At 36.0% G+C, this 17115-nt stretch overlaps 1 protein-coding gene across 2 annotated transcripts in view; it reads right to left on the reverse strand.

The window, feature by feature from the left end:
• Window positions 1-770: 770 nt before the first annotated feature.
• The window catches only part of GALC (galactosylceramidase), a 33942-nt gene continuing 17597 nt past the window's right edge, over window positions 771-17115 (reverse strand). For both annotated transcript variants that reach the window (XM_057413300.1, XM_057413301.1), the window contains 11 exons: window positions 14513-14643; window positions 10584-10739; window positions 9544-9668; window positions 8423-8550; window positions 7865-7954; window positions 7370-7459; window positions 6879-7023; window positions 6205-6385; window positions 4935-5098; window positions 3044-3120; window positions 771-1247 (listed from right to left, as the gene is read on the reverse strand). In XM_057413300.1, the coding sequence (XP_057269283.1) occupies window positions 1104-1247; window positions 3044-3120; window positions 4935-5098; window positions 6205-6385; window positions 6879-7023; window positions 7370-7459; window positions 7865-7954; window positions 8423-8550; window positions 9544-9668; window positions 10584-10739; window positions 14513-14643 (1431 nt within the window). In that variant the 3' untranslated portion in view covers window positions 771-1103. The remainder of the gene's footprint in view (window positions 1248-3043; window positions 3121-4934; window positions 5099-6204; window positions 6386-6878; window positions 7024-7369; window positions 7460-7864; window positions 7955-8422; window positions 8551-9543; window positions 9669-10583; window positions 10740-14512; window positions 14644-17115) is intronic.

A 17115-nucleotide genomic window follows, 5' to 3' on the forward strand; every position in this document is an offset into this window, starting at 1 on the left:
ACACTAAAAAATTCTGTCTATATCCACCTGCTGTCACTTACCTTATTAATAAATTGCAAGCTTTTATAGGCAAAGCCTGGGGTTTTAGTTTTCTTTTATACCAGGATGTGATAGTATCCATATCTTCTCTGTGCTATGGTAATTTATCTTAAGCTAAATAAAATTATTATGCCTTTATTTTCTGCTTTAACATTCAAATGCATCAAAAGTGAGAGATGGTCGCCCATCTTACTAGGAAAAAAAGGCCACTTTTTCCACACACAATCTAACATGAAAGTAAGCAGTCTGCTTGCCAGCATCCATGATGCAAACTTATGATTCTTTGCACGATGCAAAAAACCCCACAAGGCTATCATTAACAAACTGCATGTTATGATTTCTTTTCATCCATTTCAACCATTTCACTGGAAAGAGGAGGTAGTTGAGAAGTAAGGCACATCCTGCTCTGCCTGATCAGCCATACGGCACATTTCTATTCCACTAAAAATATGATATATTTTATTGCTGGCAATGAAAGTTAGAAGAAGTAATCAGGAAAAACTAATCAAATGCACTTGGAGTATTGTACTGTCTAGCCTCAGACAGCAGCAGAAAATCAGGCAAAACATCTTTTTGTTTTTTACTATAGAAAAAATAGGTACTTACATCCAAATTTGAGAAAGACACACCTACAAAAGTATAGGGTGACTGGCTCATAAGGCTTACTGGCATTTAACTTTCTTTCAGAGTGAAAGGAATGGACACAATCATATAAGTTAAAAATGTTCTCTTCTATTAACTTCTAAAGTTATCTTAAAAGTGAGCTAGGAAGTTACGATGTGGTTATTGAGAAAGATTTAAATCTATCATTTTGTTTTCATCATTACCATGAACTAAAATTTACCCCCAAAAAATCAAAGGGCAAAATCCCCACAGCAACCAGGGGGAAAAGTTACAGTCATGTTGATACCTACTCAAATAAACCTTTAGCAAATAATAAAGACAGAATTCAGATTCCTTGCCAACAGTTCAATCTCAGCATAGCATTAAGTTGTCCTCAAAGTTTGAACTGGCTCTTATCCAAAGTAATACAAGAATTGGGCTCCCTAAATGCAAAAGCCACTTCAGCTAGCTTCAACATGAAAGTTGTCAAACTGTGCAAACTCAAAGGAGCGAGTTCCAATAGCAGCCCAGCCGTTACTTGGTTGAGAAATGGTGACATTCTCCCAAAGAGGATAACCATTTAGCAGTCCTGAGGCAGAAGTGCCCTGTCAAAAAAAAAAAGTTAGCTTTGTAAAATCCAATGACTGTGTTGACACTGAGCCTACTCACATGGGAGAAGAGACAAGGCAGAAAGATGTCAACTTTCAACATTTCACACATTTTCCATGCAGAGTTGCTTCTGACTATTGCATGGAATCCTCCAGTGCCTATCAGCTCTGTGAAACAGATCTAATGTCTTTAGAATGAATATATAAAAGGCTTGTCTTCCCCTAGCTCTCGACTTTGTAAACTCACTGTGCAATCTGAAAGGTAAACTGGTTTTACGCTTCCATATTTGTCAGGCTCCCCCAGACAGCCCAACTGCCTTAAGTGGATATGATATACCTGGCACCAATTCTGCAGAATTACACAAAAGTCAAAAGGAAAGACACATGTACTTTAGTCATTAAGCTGAGAAGAAGAGAGGCAGTAGAACTTTCAGGTATTATTCAAGCCGTTTGGAGCCATTAAAATTGAAAACAGTTTCAGGAAAAGGTACAATTTATCTTGCCAGGGTTCCACTAAACAGCATTTAGGGAAAAAATAAAAAGTTCAGTTTACTTGTATTTCTTAACCTAAAAGACAATTACAGACATGGGTAAAAGCAAAGAAACATTTCAAGGAGTCAGCATAACAATTCTTTAAAGTGGATCCCACACTTCTGTCATTACACAAAAGACTTATTTGGTAAAAAATACACAGATAGAAATTTGCAGCATCATCATTTTAAATTTACCATCACTGTTTTGTGTTTTAAATGACTTATGTTCATCTTCAGTCCTCCATTCAAGTTAGCAAAAATCCCATTTTACAGACAGCAATCGCTGTCATAAGTGTGGGTGTACAAAACCCCAAACTAAACTAGAGTAATTCCAGTAAATGCCTCAAGTACAACCATGTTTCTGTCTCCCAGTGTGAAAGCATAAAAGATGAAAAACAGCTTCTAGTGCTTACTGACATTTTAGGATGAGGGGAAGACTCAATGCATAATTTTAAAAGAGAGTTGGCTTCAGTAGACAATCTCTCCACCTAGGATTTAAGATTCCCCATGTTTCAGGCCACACTGCAGTTGCAAAGGTTATATTGGGCAAATGAGACATTCAGCAGAAGGACCTTAAAGCCTTTTATATTCTTGCACCAATGCCACACCCAGCTAAGCACACAGGTATATGTAAAGGAGAGCCTGGGACTACTTTCCTCACCAAGTGACTATGGCCAAAAGGGGTGGAGTGAGGGGAAGGGAAAAACTGTGGACAGGCTTCTCATTAATGGTGGCCCTTTCTTACAGCCCATGCTTTTTCAGTACAGGAAAGAATGATGGCAGCTCAATTGAGTTTGCAAGTGGTTAACTAGTTCCACAATCAAGGCCTTATCATTTTGTTTTTAAATTCATGCAAAGGGATTTGGTGGGAACTAGATTCATAAAACGGACTAGTTTAGTAGCTTAATGATGAGCCTTCAGAACAAAGCCAGATCATGATCTTTTCATTAAACAAAAGATTGGTCTCTCTAGTACTGCTATCTCCAGCTTTGAACTCATTTTTCCAGTTATTTTCTATACCCTCTCCATTTTCTCAAGATCTCTAAAAATACTGGCAACAGAACTTGATTGACTTAAAATAACAGAGATACTGTGTTTTAGATGTGGCAAACTAATCACAGATTCATAGAAGAATTTGGGTTGGAAGGGAACTTCAAAGGCCATCTAATACACAGTCAACAGTATAGCACAGTTATGTCTAAACCATTTAGGACTGCAAGTTTCATAACTGGTTTTCTAGCTTTTTGCCTTTGTCCTTACCTGAATGTTGAGAGTAAGTGTATGCCACGCATTATCCCGGACACCAGAAAGTCCTTTCATTAATATTTCTTCTCCGGCTGTAAAACATGCTTAAGGTCAGCAAAGTGATATTTCACCCTTTTGCCAAGATTGACAAAAAACAAGCTAGCAAAAGCAAAATACCTATTTTTCAGAAGCATTCAGAGCCGACATCTTAACAATTTCACCTGCAGCATGGAAGGTTTTACATGCAAATGTGGATTCTGCATTATCAGTGCATTCTCCTGTTTTGACAGGACCTTTTTTCCACTGAAATATCCAATGTTCTTGGGAATTCAGCCTGAGACAAGGATTTCCTCTGCTGAGGGTATGGGTCCATGAAGTGTGACAGTAGCTACTGCTTTGCTTGTTCTGTAGATCTCCTTGTTTATGTATTGGAACTTTTTTTAACTTGAAGGGTCTCAATTGCCACATGATACGATTTAGTTCTACTAAAAATTTAAGCTAAACAAACATTAGGTGTGACTGACACCTTGAGGGAAGACCTGAAAAAAATTAAGTGCTACAAGTAGAATCTTGAATTATTCATTGGACAGTTTCAGCTGCAATTTAACATCCAGGCTCCTTTCTTGAAACATAAAGATTACTGAAAATAGCTATACAGGAAAAAATTACCACATTGTGTAACAAGTGTCTCAGTTTGAAATAATGAGATGGCTAATCAAATTCCTCTCATTTCATCTAGGAAAAATGATTTTTGATGGCCAGAGAACCTAACTGGGTAATGTTATGTCTTATTAAAAATAAATCCTAGAGTCGATTCTAAACATGTGTAGTTTTTCACATACGGCCAAAGCTTAAGTTGCTATGGAGTTAGACATTGCAGGTTTCCTAGGAGCACTAGTATATTAAAAGAAGCTAATGTAAAGCCTTCTTTACGCTACCCATCCATGGCAAAAAAGAGAACAAAAAAACCCACCCATCCAAAACTAAAAAAAAAAACAAAAAAAATCAAACAAAAAATATAAGAAAAATAATAAAATGAGGCGAAATGAGAAACTACAGCTACCAAATAGAAGATGAGACTACTTTTAAGGTCGAGTACCATGTCATTATAGGCTGTCTTTATACCAAATAAACTGCAGATCTAGAAGTTCCCATTGACTTATGAGAAACTATTGAAAATTTTAATTTACACTCATGAAGTGATGGGAAATGCACTTAAACAGCAAAGCCTGCCACTATTTCAAAGCAAATTAAAGAGAACTTTTGGTTACTGATGAAGTATTATGATATACACTCTTTCATATGCCCATCAAGTGCTCTACAGATGAACACAGGTAGAATATGCTCTCACTACACTGAGCTAGAATAACAGTAGAAGGTATAATTTGTGGAAACAGTAAGGCACCCACCATCACCTAAGCCAGATGTAGGCACATTGTCTTGCACGGGTCTACAAAACAGGCATTTCAAGCAGGATTTTCTTTTTAGGCGTAGTACAAGAATATAGATCAAACCTTTCTGTATTTAATATTTTATCAGTATTTATCTGTATTTTATATGTATTTATAATTTTATTATAAATTTGTATGATAATTTTTTTTATAATTTTTCAAATTTTTATTATAAAATTATTCATGATAAGCAAAATAAGTTACAATTGCTAGTGTAAAATAGGCTTTGTTAGCAGAAAAAAAAATTTGAAAAAACAGAAAGCTGAGGCTGAGATGTGGACCAGCCAATAAATGCTTTCTACGCATACAAACTGTGGCCATTATTAGAGCACAATAGGTTAAATTCTTAAGTGATGACAACTGAATTATGAAATCTGAATGTTAGTAATTTTTATCAAGGCTATCAAAATGACATGTCCATACAAAAGCATTCACCTTAGCAAAGAGCTGCTTACCTAGGTCACCAGTGACTCGGTAGGTGCCATCTGCAAAAACCCAGAAGAAAACTCCTTTGGTACGTCGAACATATATCCCACCATTATCAACTCTTCCTGCAATAAATACGCCCCCATCACGTTGTTTTTCTATGTAGATGTCACAAGTGACTGTCATATTTACCCTGGAAGAAAAGTTTAGTGTTTTAAGAAGCAATAAATTGATTATTTTTTTTTAAAGTAGGCAGCAAGTAGAAGAGCATTCCCTACATTGTACAGCAAACTGTTTGAGGAAAGATTTAGTAATCCTAATTGTGACAAACCTTTTTAAACAGAATGTTCAAATATGTTGAGATTATTTGGTTTTCCTGAGGTGACACTTCAGACATTTGAGGGATCAATGACTGAATCAAACGAAATAAAAAAAACCCAGACAGAATAGCCTTTTAAAGAAACATATGAAAAGAATTCCAAATAGAAGAAAAAGTTTTAAGCATAAAGTTTATTACTGTTTAGTATTAGTAAACCAATTAGTTAACAGGCTCTTTCCCAAAGGCTTTTTAATTTTAAATAAACATTATTCTAAAATATGCTGCTTGATTCCTCAATCATAATCATACTCTGATCAAGCCAGTAAATCTCAGTCATGTTTACCCACAACTAAAACGTTTAAGCAGCAGCTGAATCAAATCCACACAATTCTAGGAACTGCTCAGAAGATGGCAGCCTGCAACAGGTAACCAAATGAATACCAAAGCTATTCATTGATATGAGATTGATCAAATTGTGAACAATCAAGCAAGAAAACTCAAAATTAACTAATTTAAACTGAATCAAATTTTCGTCCATTTAAAAACATATTGAAACTCAGTGCACACTTCAAATCAGGATTTTGATTTGGTCTTTTTAGTTTGCCTACCCAGACCCATTATTCTGAAAAATCAGCTTGAAGAAATATGCCCAGCAGGACATTAGTTAAAAATATTCCAAGACAGTGCAGCAGTGGGCCAAGCTATCATGAGACAAGGTGGACTCTCCATCTTTGCGTATTTTTAAGAATCATTTAGACAAAGACTCAGCTGATCTCTTAGAGTTAGCAATAGCCCTGATCAGGGCTCAATGACTTTTTAAAGTCCCTTTAAGTCATCATTTCTACATTGTACAGAAAGTCTGAATGCAAAAGCCTGCTATCCAAGAGAAATGAGGCTTGTGACACATTAACTCATCATAATTCACATTGGTAAGAAGGACATTTCCCCAGATGTCACAAGAATATAGTATATTTACATACCACTTAAAATTTCCTATGAGGCTGATGGTCTGATCTGCATCAGAAGCCCAAGTGATGGGTCGCTGGACCACCACCTGGCGGAGCGTGAACACATGATCTCCTGGGTCAGAAGCATTTATGAAGTATTCAAATACACCTGTCTGATCTGCAAAATTTGGGGCTTCACTGAAAGGTGGATTACCTATTGAGAAAATAAAACACACATTAACACCAAAACATTATTTTTCTTCTCTGTACTCTTGTTTTCTGAAAACATTTTCTAGAATTATGACTGACTTTATCAAAGCACAGGCTCCAAAGCTGTCGTTTTGAAGGGGATTTTAGTTTTGGTTTTGTTTTAAAGCAGACCCCAGTTTTTCAAATACATGAACAAAGTAAATTATCATGTTCTCTATCTTCCTGCCAAAAACTAGCTCACTATTGTGATGAGCTATATGATTTGCATCAAGAATTTTAAAACTATTAGTGACCTCCTGGTTAAGACACAGAATTAAATACACCTCATTGCAAGTGAAGAATACAGGTGTAAGCTCGTTAGAGAATCAGGTATAAACAAAAACAAAACAGACATTCAGACCATTCCATTAGGGGACTCAACATAATTATTATTGCCTTTATACATAAGACATATCTGTGTGTGAATTAAGTTTTTGGATAAGAGAATTCTGACTTACGAATATTGAAATCATCTTTGTAATTCGAAGGGAAGGGCTGAGGTGGTGGAGGCTCTGGGTAACCACATTTCTGCCCAGTTTTGAGTGTGGTTAATGTATAAACTTCATCCACATTTAAATCTAAAGAAAAACTTCCCTTCCACACCTGGAATTAAAGAAAGCTCAAGCTGCAAAAAAAAAAATCAAACTAAATAACAAAATACCCAAGCTCCTGAATTAAAGGAGACCTTTTAAAGTCCTGATTTAAGGCAAAAATCCTGTATTCTTGCCTCAGCATTTAATATCTCTGAGCTATTTTGAAAATCCCTTTTCCCCCAAATTCTTTATTAACTCCAGGTAAGCTTACATACAGCTAGTAAAATTGTCATCAAAAGAGCTAATAAAACATGCCCTAATTATGCAGTTTAGGCTTGAAAGTCAAGGAGTTCCAGCAAAGGGGGAAGAAACACCTGAAACTGCAGAGAAACTGTAATTAAAACTGACAGACTTACCTTTACAGGATGGAGTTTCTGGAAAAGACTAGAGCTTCCAGATTCAAAATCAAGTCTAGAATGCCACACTTGAAGGGTTTTTACCATGTACTATAATGAAACACAATATTTAAAAAAATAAAGAAAAAATAAACAAAGAAAAAAAACAATAAACAAATTAAAAAAAACAAGCAAATCAGCACAACAGAGCACCCACCCTTGGAATAAATCCTAAAGAAAAATCCAATTGCATTTCGGTTCTGGGGAATTTCTTCTTCAATACATAGATGATTAGGCAGGGAGGCAATAATTCTACAAATTCAGTTATGATGTTACATCTCAGGGTAAAAAGCAGAACCAGAATACTTAACACTTTTCCAGGTTTGCTACAGCCTCTGGTACTGGAGGTAAAGAACTCCAGTTTCTTGCTAACCTGAAATATTGTTTTGCATTTATTTGATTATGGATAGTAATTCATTCTACAAGACTGACCAAACGTATTCAAGATATACTTACAAATGACCCTTTGAGGTAGAAAGTTGCTCTCTGAGGCTTCACAGTGAAATGAGGCAGTGGAGGCCTGATACATTGTGAGTGATTATAAGTCTGAACAAAAAATAATGCAACAAAGTAACATACATTAGCGGAATGCATCACTTGGCAATGTTCATGAAAAACATATGGCATAAACTGAAATTAAAACAGCAACGTAGGACCAATTTGCAGCCATTTATTTCATTATTATCTTCATAACTACAACTATACCAGTGTAATATTGAGTACTCCTTTAAAAAAAAGGCATGATTTAATTTCCTCCCAGGGCATGTCATGAAATTAAAGCTAATTTGTGCTAAAAAGATGATATATACATCAGTCTTCAGGAAGATTCAACTAGCTTTTCTAGCTTAGATACAAGTTTAGATAGAAAAAATGACCTTTAGTGTTCTCACTGACAAAGCTACAAGCATTAGAGAAGATATTTCAGATAATGAACTACATAAATCAGGACAGGTTCTTAATAAGAAGACATTTCCTTTGTCTTTTCTAGTTTATCAGAATTGTTGATACACATACCATAGTTTCAATTATGATGGTAAGGTTTCCTAGGCCATCTGTCAGGGCTACAAAACTGCCACCTCCTTCTAAGTGTCCATCCACTTGCAAGTACGACCAGCCTGGCTGAGTAAACTGTGTTGTGTGTGCTGAGACAAATCAGAACAAAAATCAGAAGAAAATAATTAAGTCTTAATAAAAAATAATACCATTTGTGATCTGAATTAAAATTTCTCTCATACACGCTTACAGAACAAAAACTTGATTTTGGGAAGAAAGTAATGGAAGTTGCAAAACAACTTTTACCTATAGAAGAACAAAGATTAATGAATATACACTCAAGCACAATTAAAAACAAAATAAACTCTGTGGCAGACAAAACAGTAAAAATTATACCAATTATTTAGACAGAAAGAAAACACTACACCACTGTGTAAGTCAATCATGTACATGCAATACGAATATTTATCAAAATTTGTAGATTTTCCCAAATCTCTCTTATATTTTAAAATGCTTTTACATATGCAGGTAACTAGCTGAAGACTGAAAATGAAGGCTTTTGCCTTGTTTCTCCTTTATGGCATTGCACATGCTACTTGCTCTACTGAACTGTGGCAAAGACCCTAAGATATTACAGAAGGACTACAAAGTAGCCAGTGAATCCATGTGGCTATAGACATACTCCCCTTTCCCCAAGCACAAGGAAATGCTAATTTACACAAGCCAAGAATCTCCAGCAGGACAAGAATACAGAGATTCTTTTTATTTTCCTAAATTGATAGACATAAAATGTCTTCTTAGGGATTAAAAAAAGGAGGAAAGGAACTAGGAGAGCACACTACCTTTGTGGGCACTTCAGATCAAAATATTTTAACAGCTATAAAAGGCAGTAGTGTATTAATTTCTTAGGTACCTAGTGGTCACATATTAAGATTTCCTTTGCTATAAGATCTTTCTGCTGTCTATTAAAGGAGATTTTCTCTTCTTCTTCTTTTTTAAAGTATTCACAAGGCTTTCCACAAATCTACTTTTACGAGTATAATTTTTTGTACCAAATTAAACGCACTAAATAAATAAAGGCCTCAGAAAATATCATTATGCCCTGTGTTAGAACAGCAAACTTTTGACTGCAAATTTTTTACCTGTAATCCAGATAGGAGCTTCTACTTTGTAGTGGCCACTCCATGGCTCTTGCGCTGTCATTAATCCACATCGACCAAAGGGCAATTCTTCATAATAGCTAGCCACCAAATTCCATGCAATGGTTCTAGAAGAAAAACAGGTTTTTTTGCTCCATTCATATGGACAATATTAGATGAATTTAATACAAGAATTTAATCTTCTTTTATTTTCTCCTCCAGCATACAACAAAAAGAAGCTTAAGGGGAAAAATCCCAACCTTTCCAACCTTAGTGCTTTCTGCTGTGCTCTATTTCAAGCATTTCAGACAGAAAAACTTATTTTTATTGTTCCAAAATGAAGTTACAAAAAAAAATTAAAAGCTTTGAATAATTTTGCTTAGATTTTTATGCCTACATTTTCTTTTGGCCTTTTTTTTTTTTTTTAGATTAGTAGCGGTTGCACAGGAAACATCAAAGTATGTTTTCTATAACTTCAAGTTATGCATTTTCCTACTAAATAGAACAGCTTTCTTCTAGATTTCAGTTTGGAAAGAAAACATCTGGGAAATTGTAAACATAACAAAAGACTACAGCCTGTTTTAGAATGAATTCTGAGAAAGAAGTTGCATGGAAAAACTAGATAATTATATCTGTACCTACTACTTTTAACTGAAGACAACCTGATAAAGACCTCCAGAAAAATACAGATAAATTAGCTTTAGCACTATTTTCTTCCAAAGTTTTTAAGTTGTTGGCTCTTCTTAAGAACATTCTCTTTTTAAACAAATATTATCAGTCTCAAAGGCATCTGAACTCACCTGCATACGCTATTGGATACTGTGGAACAGTAACTTAAGAATACATTAAAACTTGTGTGACTTCTACCCCAGAAAGAGGTAAGGACTGTAGACTTCATACCTTACTAGATTAAAATTCAGACCGAGAGTGGAGAGTTTCAGTTTACCTACTATCTTACCATAGCAGATGAATGTGTTATATAGTACTTTAAACAATCCTTACATATGAAGTTGAGAAAGCAAACAACAGTGAACAACACTTACGAGGTCATGTTTCCATTCACATAGTTTTGGTTCAGGATCCGAGCCCAGCAGCCGGCACCAACTTCATCATTGAAAGTACTGTAATCTTCTGAAGACCACAGTTTCTTCTTAGTTAACAAGGCATTCAGCACTGTTTTTGTTCCAGGATAGTGAGCCCTACACAATATTTTAAGAAGAAAAAGCACTTAGCAAAAAACAGAAAATGAAAGTCTGGAAGTTTGTTCAGCAGCAATGCTACACCTACTCCAAACTGAAATGAAAGAACAAATTTTCTTTGGAATAATACAAATGGAATAAAAGGAAATGGATTGAGAGAGAAGTGTAATATTCAGTAGCTTATTGTATTTACATCAGTAGATGATTATCTCTTCTGACATATGTCAGCATGTAAGTAAACCTCATTTTAAATACATCATGCAAATTCTGCAAATTGCTAAAGCAAAGCTGTACCCTGAAATGGAGCTTGAAGATTTTCATAACTGCTCTGTGCTAAATAGACAAAATACATGCTACCTTGTACTACCTTAAACAAACCCATAAATGATTAGAAAATCAACAGTAGGATACAGTGCTAAGAACTTAAGTGTATGAATGTCTAGGGACCTAAACATGAACCTGGCTAGTTCTACACACCTTTTTAATAAACTCAGCCTTAAAAAGGGATGCTCATTAGACTATGAAAGTTACAGAGGTATAAACTGAAAATAGTTGAAGTATATAATGAAAGCTAATGCTCTTTCCAAAATACTTCTTAGTATGAGGAGAGATGCTTTCTCCCAAATGAAGACTACTGGTTAAACTCAATCACAACATAGATCCAGTGTGCCACATTAGTCTGACTGAAATAAAATCTTTAAAATCGCTGCCAGAAAACAGGATTCTTATTTTCCCTGCAGTTAGCACACTCATTGAACACATTACATACATACACTAAAATGAAACTATCAGCACTGAGAAGGAAAGGATAAATATTTCCTTTACTATTAGCCTGAAATTTGACAAATCAATACATCTGTGACAGGGACATGAAAAACACCATTTTTTTCTAGACTGACTGTTGGGGCTTTTTTCCATTAATTTCACCTACTGCCCTTCATACACAGCTTCACTGATGATAAGGCAACAGATAGTAGAGATTTTTATCTACATTCCTCTCTGTTTTACAGATTATTGTATTTCCCCTTTGGCATGGAAACACAAGTATTACTTAAATACCAAGCAAACTTCTTTGTAATGGCATAAATATGTAGCTTGCAAAGGCAAGGCAAAGAAAGAATAATTTGTCTTTCTACACTCCATATCTTAAAGAGCTATTTCTTAAATATGAAGAGTCAACATTTCTGTGAATACAAGCTGGACTTTACAAAAAGAAAACAAAACAAAAGCAAGGTATAGAGTGCTTTACATAAATAAGATTACACAGGAACACCGACACAAGAGAAGAAAAATCAATGTAAACACACTAAAGCCATGGAAATAAACTGGTAAGCAGTGTCAAAGTTACAGGGAGAATAAAGAAGTTCTAGAGGCAGACTCCTTCAGCGTATCTTTATTGGCAGCTTTGCTCCACTTAAAACACACACACTTACAACATTCTTATTTTGTACCGCTGATACACAATCAGGTAAGACAGTTCCATCACCAGTTAAGAAATGAATCATTTTTCTCTGCTCTTAGATGCAATTTCTATTACTGTTAATGAATAAAATTTATACTGTACTGCTTTTCACTTACACTGATGTTAAGCCAAAAGGTGGCGGTGTTTTTTTTTCTTTCATTACTATCTAAACTGGTCCTTAAAAAGTATAGGACAAGACTAAAGCGTGTGTAACTTACACCGTATGAAAACTAATCTTTTTTTCTTTTAATAAGTGCACCAATTTATTATTTTTAACTTCTAACACCACTGGAAGTGTATCCTTTAAAAAGACGCACTCAAATGCACAAAAAGAACACCTGCAATGAGATTGGTTATGTTGAACTTTGTGATTTATATTTAAAGAAAACACTAGATCATGCTACAGCCCTCTTTTAGACATTTTATGTCACTCTACAGCCTCAACAACTAACACAAGCTGAACAGCAAAGGACAGCAGAGTAGCTGTTTCCAGAACAGCATGCTCTGCTCCTTCAGTAGCGAAAATAATCTTTTTACTTCACTGGAAATGAAAACTCGTACAAAACAGAAACTATATTCCAATTACTCTCAGGCAGTAATTGGTCCACTCAAGGACATCTACCATTTGGAGACTTGAGTATCCACATTAATGTTTCAGAAAAACCAGACTCCTAAACACCTACCCCTCTTAATGCCTGAAAAGATGGGACTTTATGCATCATTCTTATGATGCTTCATCAGAAGCAGCAGGATTTTAGATTCTCTGCTCAAAAGAGCAGAGATTCAAGCCACAAAAAAACATGAAAAGAGAGAGGAAAAATTGATTTATATCATGAAAAAGGGAAAAAGACTGGATCTTGGTGGAGAAAAGGCAACGAAAATAGTAGCTGGAAGAGAATTACAATTAATCTCCCATCCAGATTGTCTGAGACACCTCACAGATCACAAATCACATTGCTAGTCCAAAACTGATTTTATGTACATTCATTTAAAATCCCAGTTATCTGAAATACTTTTTATATTTTCAAGTAAAAAAAAAGAAAGCCAACCACCAGTTTTTTTCTGGTTTTTTGTTTTGGCTGTTTCATTGTTTGGGATTTTTTTGGTTTGGGTCTGTTTTGTTTTTTTTAAGATACCATGATGTGCACCACTAAATGTCCAGCAGGCAACTGATTATCTACTACACAAGAGAGTATTTAATCTCCCTGCTAAGACTGAATCAGAGTAGGGATGTAAAATACTTCCAAAGAGTTAAGCAACTACAGTTTACTGAGACTGATTAAAAATAGTTGAGCTTCAGGAACTGACTCTGGGTGCATACTTGTAGCTGCCAAAAACCAGAAAAGAAGCATACCTACTACACTGGGACCACAGTAATTACAGCAGATTTGTATCCAGTTAAAGGGAGTTCACAATTCCTTTTACTTGTTGATCCACACATGATCCAAGACTCCATTGGCAAAATACTGCCAGGATACTTTTTGTTGTTCAAAAGTAGGGGTGGGGAATTCATTTGAGGGGACACTAACTGCCTATCTGTATTTGGAGTTAAAGCCCTCATATCTACAACTCCTATGGGTCAGGTATATAACGATGAATGGAAAAGACTCAAGATGAAGCAAGGAAAAGACACATTTGATGTATGTGATTGGATCAGGTGAGTTTAAGGAACATAATTAAAATTTAGAGCCAGTATAAAAAGTTAATAAGCAAGTCTTACACATGTTTCCATTCAGCCGACAAGTCAGTAATCAATCTCAAATTTAGTCACAAAATATTAGCATCATACAGTGAAACCCAGAACTAGCAAAACAAGTCAGCTGGCTACATGCTTTCCAAACACAACCTTCCCATCAAGCAAAATGGGAATTAAAAATCAAGACATTATTGCAACTGAAAAATGATTCAGAAGTTCACTTCTGGCTCACACCCATTTCTGTGACAGACCAGGAAGACAGTAATGCAAAGCTGTTTAAAAAGCTGTACAGCTGAAGAACCTTTTGCTTACCAAATAAAGGAACCAAAACAACCCTCAGAATAAACAGGACTGTCCAGAAAAACTTCAAGCTGTCAAAGGTGTGACACAGACCACACAAGAGAAGACTCATGATGCAATTAAAGGGTTAAGGCTGTTACCAGGACAACATTCCATGTGCTTTGATGTGGGTTAGTAAGAAAGATTATAGTATCAATCCTTTCATTGCAGGTGAGAGTATAGAGAGGTAAATCTTTGGCTGTGCTAGTTATAAATAAGCACGATGAAGACAAACTATGAACAAGCTACCAAGAAAAAAAAGAGAGAACCCCCTACCCAATTGCATCGACCACTCCATGGAGCTCAGAGTCAAGCAGCAAGACAAAGGAAATGGGCTCCCACAGTCTATCGCTGGCTATGATCCTCACCTGCTGCAGACCATGCTTATCCAATGTGTATCTTAAGAGCTTGGGGAAAAAAAAAAGAAAAAAAGAGAGAGGGCAAAGAATAGAGAAGAGACAAAAATATTTTTCATATCATCAAAAATTTCTATTGGAAAAGGCAGCATCTTCTTCAGCACCACTTGAACATATTTTAAAAAAAATGTTTCAATTCTTATTTTTACAACTTGGACAGCAACTGCTACATCAAACAAAATGTAATAGATTGTCAAGCACAAAGTGCCTTCAAAGGACATCTTCCTCTACTATGCGAAACCTCAAAGCACATGATGAACAGAAAAATTAAAAACACTTGACTCATTTTCTGACACACAAAAACTGCAGATGAAGTTAGACAAAGCATATCACATCTCAAGCAAGACACTATTTGCAGATCAACCACTTCAATTTTACAGTGCTGAGGATTAGGCTACAAGGACTACAGTACAGGGTCCTGTATTATACAGGGCAACTGAATTATAAGATATAAACTTTGTGAAAGCACAGTAAACATTTAATTAAGAGAAGGATTTGATTCCCCATATTCTCCCTGCTAATCAACTATTTCAGTTTAACAGTGAAGCAACACAAACAAGAGCAGCTCTTCTTAAACAATACCAATGAGAAAAAAAACGGACACATAAAAACCTTCCTACTCAACTGTGTTTTATTTCAAGTTTTCAAATTGCAACCACTTTGCACCTCCCCAGAGACATTTTAAGGCCTTGAAAATCAACGAAACAAATCTGAAACATCAGGTAAGATCGAGTCTAAGGATGTAGTTTCTTAAAGTGGAGAGGTCCCTTAAACAGCGCTTGCTGTACTTGTAAACTCAAATAACATCAAACACCTAACAACTTCCAAGTCATTCTGTAGATTTCTACCATACATAATGTTCTCTAACAGGGAACATTACCTGCAGGAAACAGTGCTGCACATTTTTTTTTTTCCCCACAGATGAGAATCTAAACTAGCTTATATGCAGTCTGACAGTAGCCTGAAACTGCAAGATTTCCAGCCCAAAGCGTTAACTTTGGCTGAACACAGCATTGCATTTATTACATAGAAAATATGCAGTTTGTAGGCTAGTCTGGGTCAAGTGTGCTGTCTCCACTTCCTCCCAGCTTCCCCTCCTCCCTGGCAGAGCATGAGACTCAGAAAGTCCTTGGTCAGAGTAAACATTACTGAGCAACAGCTAAGAACATCGGTGTTATCAGCGCTGTTCCAAGGCTGAAAGTCAAAACCACAGCGCTGCACCAGCTACTAAGAGGGAGAAAAATGACTGCTATTGCTGAACCCAGGACACTGTTACATCTTGCATTAGAATAACGCAGTATTTGATTTGCAGACTTAACATACATACAAAGGCTAAAGCATTCAGACATTAGGAGAGGTTCCTGATGATTAGAGAAAAAGAGTTTTAATGCCTGTCTTCCAAAAAGAGGATCTAAGAAACTACAGGCACATCAATCTATCCTCACTCCCCAGGAAGGTTAGGGAGCAAGTCTTCCTGAAAGCCACTTCCAAGCACAAAAATGACAGAAGGATGACTGGGAATGTCAACATGGATTTATCTGGGGAAAATTATGCCTGACAAAGAGGTCTGCTTTCTACAAGAAGATGACTACCTGTGAGGGCAAGGTAAAAATCAGTGGATGTCCTAGACCTTTAGCAAAGTCTCCCACAGTGGTTGACAGAAAAGTCCAACTAGGGTGCAGATGGCTAGTGATGTCACCATAAGCTTATATTAGGGATGATGCTGTTTGAGGTCTTTAATAAAACTCAGGAAGCTCACATTTTGCTTTGCTTGCACACAGCTTTTGCTTTGTTTAGTAAGGTGTCTATCTCACAAACCACCAGTTTTTTCACTTCCACCCTTCTGATTCTGTCCCCCCATCCCACTGGGGAGGAGTGAGCAAATGGCTATGTGTGGCTAAGCTGCCTACCAGGGTTAACCCACAACATTGCTTATATGTTGAAAAGGAGGGCTGATATTTAGAGGAAATAAACAGACTGGAAAAAAAAAAAGCTGACAGGAACCTCGTCAAGATCAACAGATGCAAAACACAAAGTCCTACACCTGAGACAGACTAATCCTTTGCAACAGTACAGGCTGTGGACTGATGAAAAATTCAGTCAGGAGTAAAAACTTTAAAAAAAAAAAAAGAAAAAAGAGCATGAGTATGGTTAAACGCTTGTAATAAGTTGCCTAAAAGGGTCATGACAATACTAAAGTTGAACAAGACCCAGCAATTATGATCTAATTGTACCTGCTTGATGAAGAGGTGTTCAACCAGATGACCTCCAGAGGTCCCATGTAAACCAACTTAGTCAATAATTCTACCTAATTACAGGTAACATCCCCTGAAATAAGGACCAAAAAAATTCCCCAACCAACCCAAACAAGGCTGTTCTACCAGTCAAATCTACTGTTTTAAATTGAGACAAACATACTGTCTTGAGATCAGTTACAGAAATCCAAAATTAAATTTCTAGCGT

The sequence above is a fragment of the Pezoporus wallicus genome, unplaced genomic scaffold, assembly GCF_028554395.1.
Source record: "Pezoporus wallicus isolate ANWC-B61680 ecotype Strahan unplaced genomic scaffold, APGP_CSIRO_Pwel_v1 contig_3017, whole genome shotgun sequence".
In the NCBI taxonomy this organism is placed as follows: Eukaryota; Metazoa; Chordata; class Aves; order Psittaciformes; family Psittacidae; genus Pezoporus; species Pezoporus wallicus.